At 45.0% G+C, this 18633-nt stretch overlaps 1 protein-coding gene across 1 annotated transcript in view; it reads left to right on the top strand.

The window, feature by feature from the left end:
• The window catches only part of GIPC2 (GIPC PDZ domain containing family member 2), a 66395-nt gene that overhangs the window by 30515 nt on the left and 17247 nt on the right, over window positions 1-18633 (top strand). The window contains exons 2-3 of the mRNA XM_075287064.1: window positions 754-939; window positions 9728-9908. Coding sequence (XP_075143165.1) covers window positions 754-939; window positions 9728-9908 — 367 coding nt within the window. The remainder of the gene's footprint in view (window positions 1-753; window positions 940-9727; window positions 9909-18633) is intronic.

Here is an 18633-nt window from a genome sequence, read left to right as displayed (position 1 = left end):
GACATGGGTAGAGGTACTAGACGTGGGTACAGGTACTTGACATGGGTGCAGGTACTAGACGTGGGTACAGGTACTAGATGTGGGTACAGGTACTAGACGTGGGTACAGGTACTAGAAATGGATACAGGTACTAGACATGGGTACAGGTACTAGACGTGTGTACAGGTACTAGATCTGGGTATAGGTACTAGACATGGGTACAGGTACGAGACGTGGGTACAGGTACTAGACGTGGGTACAGGTACTAGACGTGGGTGCAGGTACTAGACGTGGGTGCAGGTACTAGACGTGTGTACAGGTACTAGATCTGGGTATAGGTATTAGGCATGGGTACAGATACTAGGCATACGTACAGGTACTAGACATGGCTACCAATAGCACATTTTTAATCTACTTCAGTGACTACCTTGCATAACTTTAAAAAAGTAGAGTGTCGCTTTAAGGAGTAGTCCAGGAATTGGACAAATCAAAGTGGAGGCAGGGGAAGGTATTAAAAAAATTCATCTCATCTGTCCTGACGCTCCAGTGTCATCCACCGCTGTCTTTTCAGCCGTGGCTGGAAGGACCTGGTGACGTCCCCCACATACGCACACAGGCCGTTCCCTGCATCACTGTGTGCCACTGGTTTTGGAATTCTTTACAATCCCTTTAAAAAGAATTCCAAGTATAACTATATTGACACAGAAACATTTGGTCGGTCTCATGTTTAGTTTTACAACTTTTTTAATAGTATAATTTATTTTCTTCTTTCAGATCTTATTTTGCACCTTGAATACCCATAAAATCGACATGGACAAGCTCCTGGGGGGGCAGATCGGCCTTGAAGACTTCATCTTCGCCCATATAAAAGGTTCAAAGAAAGAAGTCGACGTATTGAAATCAGAAGATGCTTTAGGGCTGACCATTACGGACAACGGAGCCGGAGTTGCTTTTATAAAGGTAAATGTCAGCTCTGGAGCACAAACTGCTGATCCAACCAGTTATAGCATGAAGATTAAAGCTAATTATAGTTTTTAGCCTCGAGGCCGCTGTATATAAAGGCGTGATGGTGGACTGGCTGTAACATACAGAACTCTGGAGGAATACATTAAGATTACTAGTCATGTTTAACGCTTTCAGGCTCAGAAACGACAACTAAAGCAACTTCTCTGTAGTTATAATCTACTGTGCACAAGTTTTAGGCAGGCGTGGGAATGTTGTAAAGAAAGGCTATGTTCACATTACTGTTATCAATATCCATTGCTGTCATCTGTCATAGGATGACTGCAACAGACATTACCACTAGCAGAGAGTAGTATATACAGTAGTTGCTGCTGAGATGTAGCAGAGTGGTATTTGTACAGTAGCTGCTGCTAAGATGTAGCAGAGTGTAGTATATACAGTAGCTGTGCTGAGATGTAGCAGAGTGTAGTATATACAGTAGCTGCTGCTGAGATGTGGTAGCGTGGAGTCTATACTGTGGATGGCTGATACAGAGACGCAGCAGAGTGGAGTCTATACTGTGGATGGCTGATACAGAGACGCAGCAGAGTGGAGTCTGTACTGCGGATGGCTGATACAGAGATGTAGCAGAGTGGAGTCTATACTGCGGATGGCTGATACAGAGATGTAGTAGAGTGGAGTCTGTACTGCGGATGGCTGATACAGAGATGTAGCAGAGTGGAGTCTGTACTGCGGATGGCTGATACAGAGATGTAGCAGAGTGGAGTCTGTACTGCGGATGGCTGATACAGAGATGTAGCAGAGTGGCGTCTGTACTGCGGATGGCTGATACAGAGATGTAGCAGAGTGGAGTCTGTACTGCGGATGGCTGATACAGAGATGTAGTAGAGTGGAGTCTGTACTGCGGATGGCTGATACAGAGATGTAGTAGAGTGGAGTCTGTACTGCGGATGGCTGATACAGAGATGTAGCAGAGTGGAGTCTGTACTGCGGATGGCTGATTCAGCGATGTAGCAGAGTGGAGTCTGTACTGCGGATGGCTGATACAGAGATGTAGCAGAGTGGAGTCTATACTGCGGATGGCTGATACAGAGATGTAGTAGAGTGGAGTCTGTACTGCGGATGGCTGATACAGAGATGTAGCAGAGTGGAGTCTATACTGCGGATGGCTGATACAGAGATGTAGTAGAGTGGAGTCTGTACTGCGGATGGCTGATACAGAGATGTAGCAGAGTGGAGTCTGTACTGCGGATGGCTGATACAGAGATGTAGCAGAGTGGAGTCTGTACTGCCAGTGACTGATACAGAGATGTAGCAGAGTGGAGTCTGTACTGCGGATGGCTGATACAGAGATGTAGCAGAGTGGAGTCTGTACTGCCAGTGACTGATACAGAGATGTAGCAGAGTGGAGTCTGTACTGCAGATGGCTGATACAGAGATGTAGCAGAGTGGAGTCTGTACTGCGGATGGCTGATACAGAGATGTAGTAGAGTGGAGTCTGTACTGCGGATGGCTGATACAGAGATGTAGCAGAGTGGAGTCTGTACTGCGGATGGCTGATACAGAGATGTAGTAGAGTGGAGTCTGTACTGCGGATGGCTGATACAGAGATGTAGCAGAGTGGAGTCTGTACTGCGGATGGCTGATTCAGCGATGTAGCAGAGTGGAGTCTGTACTGCGGATGGCTGATTCAGCGATGTAGCAGAGTGGAGTCTGTACTGCAGATGGCTGATACAGAGACGCAGCAGAGTGGAGTGGACCCCTCTTATTATTGATCATATTGTAGCGGCCGCCGCATTCCTTTTGGTTGCGATTATGGTTTTACGTACTAGTTAGCCTCGAGGTTGCCGATACTATACAGATAGATTTATTACCAGATAATACAGATATTAGCGGCAGATTTAGTGCACTTTACCCTGGAGGTAGTCACTGTGGGTGTTGGTGAGTGATACGGATTCCTGTTTCTAGTGTTGAGTACATTAGATAACAATGTGTCATTACCCTTGTATTATGCAATATCATACACGTCAGTAGTAGCATGACCTTAGTAACTAATTATATGGTTATTGGTTTCCGTCAGCCGCTACTAAATATAGTGATGTATAATACAGTGAGGTTAGAAGAACATCTGACAAACCTGACAACTTCAGTGGGACCGGCCAATCATCTAATGTAGATGGCGGTGTACTAACTTTACTCTGTTTGTAGATGTCAGCAATATGAGGGATAGAAAGATAGATATGGATAGATAGATAGCTAGATAGATAGATGATAGATTGATTGATAGATAGATAGATAGATAGGAGATAGATAGATAGATGATAGATATGATAGCTAGATAGCTAGATAGATTATATAAATGATTGATTGATAGATAGATATGATAGATATGATAGATAGTTAGATAGATAGATAGATAGATATGATAGATAGATATGATAGATAGATAAATATGAGATAGATAGATAGATCGATAGATATGATTGATTGATAGATAGATAGATAGATAGATAGATTATATAAATGATTGATTGATTGATAGATAGACAGACAGACAGATAGATGATAGATAGATGATAGATAGATGATAGATAGATAGATAGATAGATAGATAGATAGATAGATAGATAGGAGATAGATACGATAGATAGATAGATAGATAGATAGATAGATAGATAGATAGATAGATAGATATGAGATAGATAGATTATATAATTGATTGATAGATAGACAGATAGATAGATAGATAGATAGATAGATATGAGATAGATATGAGATAGATAGATAGATAGATAGATAGATAGATATGAGATAGATCGATCGATAGATATGACAGATAGATGGATTATATAAATGATTGATTGATAGATAGACAGACAGACAGACAGACAGACAGACAGACAGACAGATAGATAGATAGATAGATAGATAGATAGATATGAGATAGATAGATAGATATGAGATAGATAGATAGATAGATAGATAGATAGATATGAGATAGATCGATCGATAGATATGACAGATAGATGGATTATATAAATGATTGATTGATTGATAGACAGACAGACAGACAGACAGACAGACAGACAGACAGATAGATAGATAGATAGATAGATAGATAGATAGATAGATAGATAGATGATAGATAGCTAGATATGATAGATAGATAGATAGATATGATAGATAGAGAGATATGATAGATAGATAGATAGATAGATAGATGCAGACTCCGGAAAACTGGCCTAGATGGGTTGGTAAATTTTTCCTGGTGGTGACTCCACCAGCAGAACAGTGAGTGCAGCTCTGAGGTATAACACAGACCAGAACTAAAGCTCTCCATAATTCAACTTTCACAGAGATTCATAGTAGGATATGATATGTAGAATTAATAGTATAATATGATGTGATGATTGGCAGAACATCAAGGCCCTGTCATCTTTAGTCATGAACCGTTCGTAGCCTATAAAATATATTTCCACGTACAGATTTTGCTGCGCCTGCACCATTTTAGCTCTTATTTACACCCAACACATGATGAGTTTCTCTTTGCAATATGCGGTGTAATATGTCTAAAAAAAAAGCGACTCACTGTTTGCGGTGAAAGGGGCAAGCAGCGGGGTCATGGATCCAGGCGTACAGACAGGTCTGGTAACACACACCGCCACATACTGACTGATCTGTCATGAGAGATGAATAGATAAACAGGTCCGAGATTCGGTGGGGACAGACAGGCCCTGGATCCCTTTGTCCTGGTGGATTTCTCTTTCATAAGCCCGTTAATGTTTCTCTGGTTTATTAATGAGGTTGTAATACAACAATTTTTCACAGCTGCAAACATGTGTCGCTGCCGCATAGATGGCGAGCATTTTGTGTCATGTGACACCGGACGAATATGGCGCGAGGGTTATAAAGGGTGGTGCAAAGAAAGATGTGAAAATCAGATCTCAGCTTCCATATTGCAGTGTTTTTATTGGGGCATTGGCGTCTGGAAAAGCTGGGTCACAACATGGAGTAGGGCACAGCTCTCTGCCATGCGCTGTAGGGCGCAATTACATTTGAGCTGGAAACAATGGTGGGCTCATATGGGAGTCTAGGATGGGGCATTAGGGTATGATGGCAGGGAAAGGGCAGTGGGCCTGGATGAGTTATGGGGTGCTGGGGCTCTGATGCAAGTTGTAAGGCCATGACGGTGTGTGGTGGTTGTGGTAGGTGCATACAATCTGTAAAGATGGGGTACTATGTCTACAATGGTGTGATGGCGTTTTATGGGATGCTATGGCTGTGACAATAAAAGGGACATTGCAATTGGTTTGGGAGAACTGTAGATTTATTGGTGTTATGATGATATGGGCACTATCAATATTCACTCCGCAACTGTACCCCGACTGGTTGTCACCCAGCTGTCCTTGGAGCAGACAATTTCCCTGGATTCCTTTACGTGATTATTCCAGATCCCATATACAGTAGTGACATGAAACCATCCTGAGATGTCACAATAATCTGTTCCTGTCTCTCTCCGCTCTTACAGTAGCTGTCTGGGGGTATTTTTAGGACACGGCGCTGATTCCCTGCCTATAAATACTGGGAGTGCGGCGACAGGAATCCCCGCTGTTTATGTAGACAGGAAAGCGGTTCTCTATAACTTCACAGGGAATTGAGTGACATCGATTAATCCATACGTCTGACCGATGTACAGTACTTTAATGGTAGAATTGCGAAATGAGACTTGGAAAAATCCAATAAATTCAAGAATCCGATAAATTTGCTCATCTATGTTTGGGATCAGTTACCACTTTACAAAGCATATAAGACTGGCAGTGTCCCCCTAGTAAGCTGTAATGGAGGTAGTCAGCTGTCTTATACAGGACATACCTCTCAGGTTTCAGAGGACTGAAAGAGGGATACAATTCTAACCCCACCCATGCCCAGTTTGGACCCGTCTAATCCCTTTGTGTCCGTAAGTGCTCCCATACAGTATCATGACTGTCACGGGATGGTTAGAGTCTATACTATAGGCAATGTGTAATATATATTTCATGTGGAATGTATTCTCTAACCTGTTGTAAACATCAGTGTGTAGTTGGCTGATTCGGGTCTAGTGTGTTAGCACATTGTATGCAAATACCTCTAACTAGTGAGGACAATGGGTGGAGATAATCTGATCAGTGTCTCCAAGAAGATGTTGGATGGTGCATTGTCCATAGTAGACAGGGAGTCTGCTCTCCTTGGTATAGGTGAGGGGGGAAGGATCTGTGACTCAGCCCTTCCCACCCACAGATAGAGGAAGTAACAGTTTAGTATATAGTATATAGCTAGCAGTTAGTATGTGTTAGCCGGCCTGTGCACAGCTCTGCAGAGAGCCAGAATTTAGTTACAGGACCAAGGAACCAAAGCTATCATTGGATTGTGACTTCTGTGGACTTATTGTTATTACGGTTGATGTGACCGCCGCCGGCTACTAACTTTGTGGATTACAATAAATTGCTGTTGTCTCCCGACCTCTTGCGTCCCTGTTGATTCAAAAGACCATCCGGAGGAAGACGTATACCTTTGCTCCGTGACAACTGGTGGCAGCAGTGGGATCAACAGCGGACAGCGAGATGGACTACAGCAGCCCAGCGATTAATGGAGCCACAACCTCAGAATACAGGAACTGGACTATGGCAAGTCTACAAGTAAGGGCCCGGGAACTAAACCTGAGTTACCAGGGAAGAACGAAAGAGCAACTGATCGAGGCACTGGAGGAGATGACCCTGCAAAGCGACCATGAGGAGGGCTGCCCCCAGGAGACAGTAGAGATACAGGAGTGGCAGGTACAGACCCAAAAGAGCAGATGGGTTGTTTTGTATGAGGAGGAATTGGCAGTGCTGGGGCTAGGAGCAACTGCAGAGCAAAGGAGTAGAGCATTACAGAGGGCTCAGGAAACGGAGAAGGAGGAACAGAGAATGGCGCATGAAAAGGAAAGAATGGCGCATGAAATGCGAATGGCTGAGATAACTATGAGGAATTATAATCAAACGTCGACCCCCAGCCCAACAGTGAGAGAACCACCATATGTCTCCCATAAACACTTCAAGACCTTTGAGGAAGCGGCTGGGGATGTTGATGGATATTTTCAGGACTTCGAACACCAGTGCCACCTGATGGAAGTCCCAGAGAAGGATTGGGTCCGGTATCTGGTGGGGCACCTACGAGATGGGGCTGCGGAAGCTCTCAGAGCCATGGACCCTAGTGATCAGCGGGACTATGAGGCCATTAAAAGAGCGGTGCAGAAGTATTATGCAGTCACTCCAGAGACCTACCGAGTTCAGTTCCGCTCTTTGTCTTACAATGGGGGAAGCTCCTTCCACATGTTCGCCCACAAGTTGAAGCAAGCATGCAAGCGCTGGCTAGAAGGAGAGGAGGCTGTCACAGTCGATAAGATCCTCCAAGTCATACTTAAGGAACAGTTCTTTTCCCAGTGCCCCGCTGAGATCCGTGAGTGGGTGCTGGAACGGAACCCAGCCACAGTTGAGCAAGCTGCTTCTCTTGCAGATGAGGGCCTGACCATCAAGCCGCAGTGGAAGAGGTTGTTTGCAGAGGAGCGGAAAACTACCACAGTCCGCCAGACACCCTTCAGCCAGCCAACCACCTTTCGTGCCCGGCCTCAGGATTACAATTCCCCCTCTACCCCTGCCCCAGCCCATCGGCCTCCAGCTATGAACAACCCTGTCCCTAGACAACGACCTACTGGAAGAATGCTAGAGCGCAGATGTTTTGGGTGCGGGCGGCCTGGACATTTGCAAGCTAGTTGCCCTGTTAACATGGGGGCACGGGCCACCGTGGCATCCCGGCCTATTCACTACCTGGGAACCACTCCTAGGACAGAAAGTTTGGCCCCATTTCCAGATGACTCCATGAATGACACATCTGTTCCACCTCCAGGGGTCTATGGGATTCAGCCTTCCGCCACACATCCCGCAAACCTTCAGAGGAAGCACTTGCAGGAGGTCCTACTGGATGGCCGAACAGTTGTTGGATTCCGGGACTCGGGAGCTTTCCTAACGGTAGCGGACCCCCGAGTTGTGCGACCCGAGGCCCTAGAGGAGGGTCCTGGCATTTCTATCAAGTTGGCAGGGGGTACTCAAAGACGTATTCCTAAAGCTACCGTGGAACTCGACTATGGTTATGGACCAAAACGATGCACAATTGGTGTGATGAGCGGGCTGCCGGCCGATGTTCTGTTAGGCAACGATGTTGGAAATCTACAGTGCCACTTTGTGGGAGCAGTGACCCGAAGCCAAGCTCAGGGAGAAGCCAACATGGATCCACCGGATTTTCTGACAGATGCCAGCCCTTCAACCCTACAACTTTACCATTCAGTACCGCCGAGGGAACCAACACCAGAACGCGGATGGGTTATCCCGGCAGGAGGACATATGAGCTATAGAGACTGATGTGCATTCCCCAATTTACCTGTGTAGGCCAATTGTGTCATGCACATGTTTTGAGAGGGGGAGGGGTTGTCACGGGATGGTTAGAGTCTATACTATAGGCAATGTGTAATATATATTTCATGTGGAATGTATTCTCTAACCTGTTGTAAACATCAGTGTGTAGTTGGCTGATTCGGGTCTAGTGTGTTAGCACATTGTATGCAAATACCTCTAACTAGTGAGGACAATGGGTGGAGATAATCTGATCAGTGTCTCCAAGAAGATGTTGGATGGTGCATTGTCCATAGTAGACAGGGAGTCTGCTCTCCTTGGTATAGGTGAGGGGGGAAGGATCTGTGACTCAGCCCTTCCCACCCACAGATAGAGGAAGTAACAGTTTAGTATATAGTATATAGCTAGCAGTTAGTATGTGTTAGCCGGCCTGTGCACAGCTCTGCAGAGAGCCAGAATTTAGTTACAGGACCAAGGAACCAAAGCTATCATTGGATTGTGACTTCTGTGGACTTATTGTTATTACGGTTGATGTGACCGCCGCCGGCTACTAACTTTGTGGATTACAATAAATTGCTGTTGTCTCCCGACCTCTTGCGTCCCTGTTGATTCAAAAGACCATCCGGAGGAAGACGTATACCTTTGCTCCGTGACAATGACCCCTTGTCACCCTCACACAATATCACGTCACCCCAGTGGTTCTCACATAGGATGATGCTCCCTAACACATAATAATCCCCCTTATTGTGGCTCCAATATAATCCCTCGTTTTGACCCCCACACACTATAATGCCATCTTCCTGTAACCCCCCCCCCCCCGCACTATAATGCCCCCTTGGAACCCATAGTGAAATGCACCAAACTAAAATAAGTATCCCCCCCCCCCCCCCGTTCCTCTGCAGTCCAATCCTCCGCAGTCCAGACCTGAGTGGCAAAGTGACGTCACTACCTCGCCCCATCTGCTTTCAAGGAACGGTGATGGGTCAAATGGTGAAGCAGGGAGCTGACAGCTTCCTGCTCCACCATTGTTGTCAACTCCTTCTGTGTACTCAACGCTTGGACATAGCACCCGCCACTCATGACAGCACTAAAATCCAGCATGGTCCTGTTGGATGGGTATCCAAAAATCAACAGCTGGCAACGAGCGCCCCCTCTGATTGGTTGGACCGATGGGCTTTGATTTTAGCTGACGCACATGCTGCCCAGCAAAACAGAGTGGCAACTAACAGCAGAGACCTTGTGGGAGTGCAGCGACGTATGTACTGTAGGTTACGCAACCATAAAGGAAGCGGAGTGCTACTTTAGGTGGAAATACTTAACTGTTTGAAACAATTCTGCTTTCTATTTTTCGTTTGTAGCGTATTAAAGAAGACAGCATCATTGACAAAGTGAAAGTTATAAACGTCGGGGACCACATTGAGTGTATAAACGGGAAGAACATAGTAGGGTCACGCCATTATGAAGTTGCCAAGATGTTGAAAGAGCTGGAGAAAGGAGAGACGTTCACCCTGAAATTAATAGAACCCTTGAAATCATTTGGTAAGTTTTGGATTTCACTTTGCGTTTGGTTTTTGAGTAGTTTTAAAGAAAAAGTTTTTCCAGCCAAATATACTTTTTGCTACAATATTGATTGTTAAAGGGATATCCAATATTGGCCAAGTAACTGGATGCATCAGTACACTTCCTAATATATATATCCTGTTTAAATTCGGCACAGTTTAACTGAGTTATGTGCAAGTCATTGACCACAGCTGTGACGTTTCATTTTTAAGCTTACTACCCCTCCCTGTGAGCAGTTTAGCCAGCAAATAAAACGTCACAGCAGCACATGGCCTCCTTGCCCCTTGAAGCCACTCATGGGAGTGATTTAATGTCGGGTCAGATATCCAGAGAAGAATAATGCTGCACAGACTGAAGAAATATAAAAAACAAAAAACTTGAGTCTTCAGTAATTGATACCTTTTGTAATGGCTAACTAATAATGATGACAGATTACAAGCTTTCGACCATACCTGAGGAAGAAGCCAAGAGCTTCGAAAGCTTGTAATCTGTCATCATTATTAGTTAGCCATTAAGGGCCCGTGCACACGGAGTTAACGCGAGTGCATTTTAGCATAATACATGTGTGTAGAATACACGTGAAAAAATAATACTCCCATTGACTTCAATGCAATTTTTTACACGTGCAAAAAATGCGTCAAAATACGCGGCACATTTTTTGGTGCGTATTTTGACGCGTTTTTTACACGTGTAAAGATGAGTTCACACGGAATAAAGTGCCGCGTGATGTGGCACGTATACGCCGCGTGAGATTTTGCGGGCCGTATACGCTCCCATTGATTTCAATGGGAGCCGGGATCATATACGCGGCACTATTTTGCGGCCGTGATTTTGCGGCTGCAAAATCACGGCTGCAAAATAACGTGGCGTATACGATCCCGGCTCCCATTGAAATCAATGGGAGCGTATATGGCCCGCAAAATCCATCCTGCAACAGCCATCCTGCATGCTGATGGTTTCCAATCAGAAAAAATATCTATATGATACGTAAAATTATAATTATATAGGTGAAAGGTGTTTTGTTGAATTTACACGCCAGAAATAATTTATATAATGTCTATGGTTTCCATTTTTTCGTATTCACAGTTTTTGGGTGCTGGTGATATATACACAGTGGTTACGGATATACCGTCCACAGAATAAGGCGCCTGTCACTGACAGATGGGGCCTGACTCTCTGTATTATGTGTGACGGTGACTGCCAAGTAAGGGAAAGAAGTTTGCAAATCCAGATGTAGACAATGTGTGCGCCTGCCGCTGTGGTTGTGGAGCAGCTGGAGAGGATTTTATATGACTTTTCCTGTTTGGTTTGTCACCGACTTGGTTTTGGAATCAGGGAGTGAGCTGGTGAAGAGCTAGAGATAGAGTAGGACTTGGATATACAGATGTAGCAGTGCCGACTGTGTCATTTAACTCTGTCTGGTCATACAAATTACATATCAGTTGGCGTATCTTCTACGTTTCGGTTAGGATGAATTTTTTTGATTCAGATTTTGCCAAAAAATCCAAGAGCACTATTTCCAAGAGTTGCAATCAGATTTTGTAGTGGATTCGGCCCTATCATTGCAAAGGATTTGAAGATTTGCACTGGTGTTTTTTCTGCTATTTGTGAATTGGGTTTTATAAAACTGTATTCAATCTATATCAAAAATCTGATATGTTTGACCTCCAAAATTCTCATATATATCTATGGCAATTGCTTTACTGTGGAATGCAATATTTTGTTGTACGTTATCAGCCATTTTTGTCTGGATTTAGGCCTGAGGGCCGCATAAAGAACAAATGTAGTCACCCCTGGCCCCCCCCACTGAAAGGGGTTATGCCCTAAAAAATACCTAAATGTTTTATTTGGGGTCCCTAAAAATTCTGAGAATAATGGGGCCCATTACCTTGAGAATATATTTACAGCTAAACGGCATTGACTAGAATGTGTGTCCGTCATATGATGGCGAGGGTCGCCTCTGAGGCCTCCTAATGTTGCCCTTTGACCTCTATCGATTGTCTTATAAACACTGTCATGCTGAGAGTTGTGGTTCTACAGCAGCCGGTAGACTACAAACCTCCTAGGCCCATTGCTTTGCCCAGGGGGACAGGTCTTTGGTCTTCGGCTGCTGGTAGAGGGAAGTAACATACATTTGGTGAGCAGAGTAAAAGGTAAGATGATCCCTGAAGAAAGACGAGAAGGGAAATGGATAGAAAAGATACTGAAAAGTGTATGTGCCTGATAAGTGTGGAAGGAGTCAGGTTCTCCGAGGAGGGGGGTGGAACACGCCGAGATCAAAGTGCATGAAAACAACAGTAGGACGAGGCCTGCTCACTACACATGAAGCCCGCGTGCCAAGATGGAGGCCACAAGTCACCGTGCGAGAGGGTATCGGGGCAGTCACTGCTCGTATCATACCCTCCATTTATAATATCACTAGAAATAGTAGTAGTGCTGCCGGGGTATAAAATGGATCCAATAAAGTCACCTGGCAGACGCCACCCCTCCTCCAGAGCCATGACTGAAAGCTGTAAGGCTAAGGCCCCATGTACCAAGCCAAAGCCAAGAAACGTGGCGGAAAAGACCGCGGGGGAAAGCATTGCGGTTTCTGACGCGTCCATAATACCGCATGTTCACAATGTGGGGCCAAATAGAATAAGATGTAATAGGGGATGATTTATCTAAAGCATTGTAAGAGAAAAATAAGGCAGTCGGCCATAGCAACCGATCTAATGTCCGCTGTCCAAGGCCCCTTTGAAAACGAAAGTACTAATGTGATTGGTTGGGATAGGCGGCCGCTCCACTGTACTGTAGTTATGTAATACAGGGGATGTTTGTTGCGGTATTATAGTATTAACAAGTCAATCCCAAACACACATTGTGGGAAAAATATGTGCAGCGGATACACTGCGATCTACAAAGCCGTTGCGGCCTCCCTATAGGTATAATGGGAGCAGAAATCCCGTAGAGAAAACTGAAGACTTTCTGTGAAAAGCACTGCGATGCGTTGCTGCCGCGGTTTTTCCCACAGCACTTTGTTAACGGTGGCCTGCTATGTGGGACCCTAGCCTAAAAGTGTTTTCCCCGCTGCCTATTAAAAGTCTCTCAGAGGCTACTTTTGGGTAGTGTATCTCTTGTTGAGAGATGGTTGACTGCTAGACCTGCATCTATGATGTATTTTAAGACATTTTGAGAAGGGGAATATTATTAAATTGAGAGAAGCGGGATGGTCGTTTAGATGAATTGCCCACAATTTTTCAGCAGGATAATGTTCACCCTCAGGGTGAGTTCACACTGAGTATACGCCAGCTTATTCTGAATGTAAAACACGTTCAGAATCAGCGGCGTGTACGGCTAGCTCTGCTCATGCCGAGCCGTACACGTGAGCGCTTCCCATTCACTTCAATGGAAGTGCTCGTAGTGAAAAAAGCAGCCCATTCATTTCAATGGGGAGCGCTCGTATGCCGGCTCTCATTGAAATGAATGGGAACTGCTTTATACGCCGCTGATTCTAAGCGTTTTTTTAACATTCAGAATAAGCTGGCGTATACTCAGTGTGAACTCACCCTCACACTGCAAAGTTTTCCTAGGAATGTCAGACCCAGATTGTAATACTTCTATGACCTGCCAGGTCACCAGATTTATTGCAAATTGAGCATTTGTGAGATCAACCAGAACCTGGCCCTGCAGATCTGTCGGGTGAGCACTGCAGCGTCTTCACTGCTCCTCAAGTACAGTGCCATACATAGTATAGTGGTTGTGTTTGGCTTTGTAGCTCAACCCCTATATCAGTGGTTCTTAGCCTTGTTTGAGGTACCGAACCCACCAGTGTCATATGCACATTCACCGAACCCTTCTTTAGTGATAAATCAGATATGATTTTTTTTTCAAAATCAAGACATAGATATATGTTTTTTTACTGGTACACAAAATGAACCGTGCATAGGGCCTAGGGTTCGATCGAACCCCAGTTAAGAACCATTGCCCTATATGCTTAAATGGGACTGAACTGCAATGAGGCCTCATGGCAAATGAACATGTTGTCATGTGATGGTGACGCGGGGCCCTGGCTTAAGGGTAAGTTAAATCGGTGGAAAATTAGGAATTCCTATGCATTTTCCACCGCTGTTTTCTGGCCACGGGCTACCCACGACAGGGCGATTGGCCCTATTCAGGAGGGAGCCTCGAGACGCATAATCAACGGCTAAATCAGCAGCAAGATTGATCAGAACTAGAGATGAGCGAACACTGTTCAGATCAGCCGTTCCGAACAGCACGCTCCCATAGAAATGAATGGAAGCACCTGGCACGGCGACCGGCTGCCGACAAAATGTATGTGCCAGGTGCTTCCATTCATTTCTATGGGAGCGTGCTGTTCGGAACGGCTGATCTGAACAGTGTTCACTCATCTCTAATCAGAACGCTTATTTTTTCAGCGTCCTGCCGCAATCTCTGCCTCCCATTGAAAACATTGAATCCGCTTCCAAATCTGTGCCAAATTCCCCCATGTGAATTTACCCTAATAGATGAATCCACTGTAAACAAAGTACTAAAAGCTGTCCTCTACTATTGCAATGTGCCGCTTGTGTGCAGAGTTTTACTCGCCTGTATCATGCTGCAATCTTTTATCATTTACTTTCCTTTGTCCTTGAAACTAAAACTCTCTAGAGGAGCTTTGGTAAAAAACAAAACAAGCCTAACTTTTTTGGATTGCCTTTTTCCCGGTTGCCCACTAGGTGGAGCTGTAGCCTTGCAGTAGGTGCGGGGCTATCCTGCTTGGGTTTGCATTGCACAGAACAACATTTAGCTGCCAATTAGCGGCAGCTCCAGTGTTTAATAGAAGGGATTTGTCTGATTTAGAAACTAAACAAGTAACATAAAGGGCATGTTGTGATAAATAGAATCCAGTAACAGGGGAACAATGTAACATTCGCCTAATACACTAATGTTCTCCATTTCAGATTCCTGTTTAATTATATCAGTGTTGGCATTTGCAAAGTACATGGAGGAGGCAGCCGCCTCTCCTGCAGTAATGTATATTCCATTAGTACCTGTTCTTGCCATGACAGCAATGTCACCGGGACATTTCAGACTGTTCATAGGTGCGCGGTGCCACCGGGTGATCACTCATGGTCAGCGTCATAATAATTAGTATAATGCATTTCCCAAAAAATGACACCGGTGAATGTACTTGTCATCAGTAGCGGATGTCAGCCCCGATAAATAGCAGATATCCCACTGATAACTATACAGCCGTCGCCATGTCGGCCATCACTGATGCGATCACAGCAGCCCCAGGGTCACAGTGTGAAGGAGTCGTAAGGTGACATGTCGATTTTTGGTTGCACACCAGGAATCGTGCCCAAAGCTGCAATGTTGCCCTAGCCTAATACTGGCTGCTAAACCCCAAATTCAGGGGTCAGCAACTGTATATACTCCATCTGCTGGGAAAACTACAATTCCTTGCATTCACAAGTGTTTGGTTATTCTCCTATAGAATTTATTTAGGTCTTAGGCTAAGGCCCCATGGGATGATACGCAGCGCTAAAGTGCTGCGAGAAAAACCACAGCGGAAACACATAGCGGTTCTTCCCGCAGCACTTTGAACAGAAAGTTAACGAAGTTTTCCTCCGCTGACTTTCTGTTAGCATTATATCTACGGGGAAGCTGCAGGCGTTTCTGTAGATATAATTGACATGCTAAAATTTCCAAAAAGACGCGGGTTTTGTAAATCGCAGCGTGTCCACGCTACGGTTTTAAACGCAAAGGCATGGGATTTGCATGAATCGCATCCACTTTGCAGTTACTGTAAAATGCTGCGATTTTTCTGACTGCGTTTCTGCTGTGGACAAATTGCAACATTTCCAGCCCATGGGACCCCGGCCTTACAGGGGTTTTTTTTTGTCTTAGGCTGAGGCCCCACATTGCGGAAAAGCAGTTTTTTTTTCACATTTTGCTGTGTTTTTTTGAGCCAAACCTAGGAATGGCTACAACAGGAAAGGGAAATATATAGGTATCTCTTAGGGCTCGTTCTCATGGGGCACGGATTGGCGAATTTTGGTCCTGATTGTGACATGGGAAGCCACGTCACAATAGGGCCAAAATGTGCCTGCCACAACTATCGTGGCTTCCGGCAGTCGCGGCTTCCCGCTGCGGAGTAGGCCCAAATGAATGGGCCTAGATCAGAGGGTGCTGACTGAGGCGAACGCCGGCGCTGAATCAGCCGCGGAATCCGCCTGAAGAAAGGGCAGCTCGCTTCTTTTTTCCGTGAGTGGCAACATCTGTGAGTTGCGGTCTACATAGACCTCTTTTGTGAGGGGGCGGATTCTGACGTGGATTCAGCGCCCAAATCCGCCCCCTCTTGCCCCGTGTGAACGAGCCCTTATACTTCTCCTTCTGCTCCATCCACTCCTGGCTTTGGCTCACAGAAGATGCAGCAAAATCTGCAACAAAAGAAGCAGCTTTTCTGCAACGTGGGACCTCAGCCATAGGCAGCATCAAAAACAGCTGCAGATTCCTCAGTGTGAACATTCCCTTTAGGCAACATGTATATTGTTGCGCTGCTTTTAATAGTGAGTGGTTCGAAATTTTGATTGGCGCTGTGTTGTGTAGACAGACGCTTACCTCACTATGTCTATGGAAGTCCAGGAGAGGGAAAACGATACCAGAAGACGTTCACAGAATACTGAGAAGTGAAGGAACAGCTGGAAGCCGCTAACAGCCTCATTTTTGGTGATGTGAATCGTTCTAGAAAACTGGCCTTATCATGTCGGAGAATACATGCCAATATCTTTTTTCATAATACTTAAAGGAACACTCTGAAAGTAAATGTGAAACACTGGAGCAAAAATGTATTAAGACTGGCATATTGTACACCAGTCTTAGTAAATAGCCCAACTGGTGCAGGGAACAAGATATTTATGGAGAGTCTGCGGCCCACTGAAATGCAGCATCTACTAGGCCCCAAGACAGCTCTATGTACCTCTATGTGCTTTTTATTCCTAAAAGGACTTACCTATTATACATTTTTGCATAAATTATGCAAAGGTCGATAATTAATTTACAAAAAAAATCTGAACTATTCCCAGTCGTTTCCTCCTGACATATGAAGGTTATGTGGAGACTGCTGAGCATGATACGGTTACTTTATTCATCATGGGTGGTTTCGTAATGACAAAAACCTGTTTGCCAGGGGCGCGCCGCCCGCTTCCTTAAAAGTCTTTCGAGCCCTGTTCTGTGGAAGTCTTTGAAAGACTTGGCCATAGTACGGTTCTGCATCCCCGGGCCATACTAACAGTATTAAATAATACATATGTCGGCTTCATTCCAATCATATCTCAGGTTTCTTGTATTGATTCATGCTGGTAGGTTCATGTTGTGTGATGCTGCCACAGGGAAGACTGTAGCGCCCTCATGAGGTGGTAACTTTAAGGGTCCATACGTTTTCCAAGAGTTAAATAAGGGTGACCTATCTCCAGGATGCGATTGGTGGAGATCCGACACCCGGGACCGCCATAGATCAGCTGTTTGAAGTGAATACAGAAGTCAGGTTCACTCTTCACTTAATACCAAGGATAGCCTAGTACATTATATAGCAGCTGTGATTGGGATTGCAGCTCAGCCCCAAGGACTTGAATGGGACTGAGCTACAAACAGGGCATATGACAAATGAACATGATGTCACTGGCCTGTGAAAAGAAGCAGTACTGTCTGGCACTTCCAGTATCTGATCTGTAGAGGTCCCAGGTTTCAGACACCCACCACTCAGACATTGATGATATCTCCTTGTCTCCTAGAGAGATGGTCTCCTAAAGAGTTTGTCTCCTAGATATGTGGTCTTCTAGAGAGGTGGTCTCTTAGAGAACTTGTTTCCTAGAGAGGTGGTCTCATAGAGAAGTGGTCTCCTAGAGCGCTTGTTTCCTAGAGAGGTGGTCTCATAGAGAAGTGGTCTCCTAGAGAGGTGGTCTTCTAGAGAGCTTGTCTCCTAGAGAGATGGTCTCCTAGAGCGCTTGTTTCCTAGAGAGGTGATCTTCTAGAGAGCTTGTCTCCTAGAGAGGTGGTCTCCTAAAGAGTTTGTCTCCTAGATATGTGGTCTTCTAGAGAGGTGGTCTCTTAGAGAACTTGTTTCCTAGAGAGCTGGTCTCCTAGAGAGGTGGTCTCCTAGAGCGCTTGTTTCCTAGAGAGGTGGTCTCATAGAGAAGTGGTCTCCTAGAGAGGTGGTCTTCTAGAGAGCTTGTCTCCTAGAGAGGTAGTCTAGAAAAGTGGTCTTCTCAAACAATATGGTTAGTATGCTGGGGTTCTGGTGACACTAACCTATCTATCTGCAGGGCTGGGTTGATATGCTGGTTCTACCTACCGGCGGTGGTGTAAACATGGTACCATTGTAACAAACCTTCAGCAGTGAGAAGCTTTATGGTTGTTATCGTCTCCAACCTTGTTTATGATCTTCTCGTCTTTTTGGACTCCTTCCTTTGTAATAATCTCCTTGCCACATCACTAGACATATTTCTTAAAGATGTTTCCAGACTTTGGAAATTTCCCAATATCTAATCCTTACAGCATGTCCCGTGTTTCTTAATACAGTCAGTGCAAATACAGTCAATTCCATCTGATTGTCTTCCTGTAACTTCACACTTTACGGGAATAGATAAAATGTCATCTCCCCAATCACGAGTCTTACACGGATCTTACTGTACTTGGCTCTGGTACAATGTGTGTGATC

Source organism: Leptodactylus fuscus, chromosome 9, assembly GCF_031893055.1.
Source record: "Leptodactylus fuscus isolate aLepFus1 chromosome 9, aLepFus1.hap2, whole genome shotgun sequence".
NCBI lineage: Eukaryota > Metazoa > Chordata > Amphibia > Anura > Leptodactylidae > Leptodactylus > Leptodactylus fuscus.
This window is presented reverse-complemented; position numbering and strand designations above follow the sequence as displayed.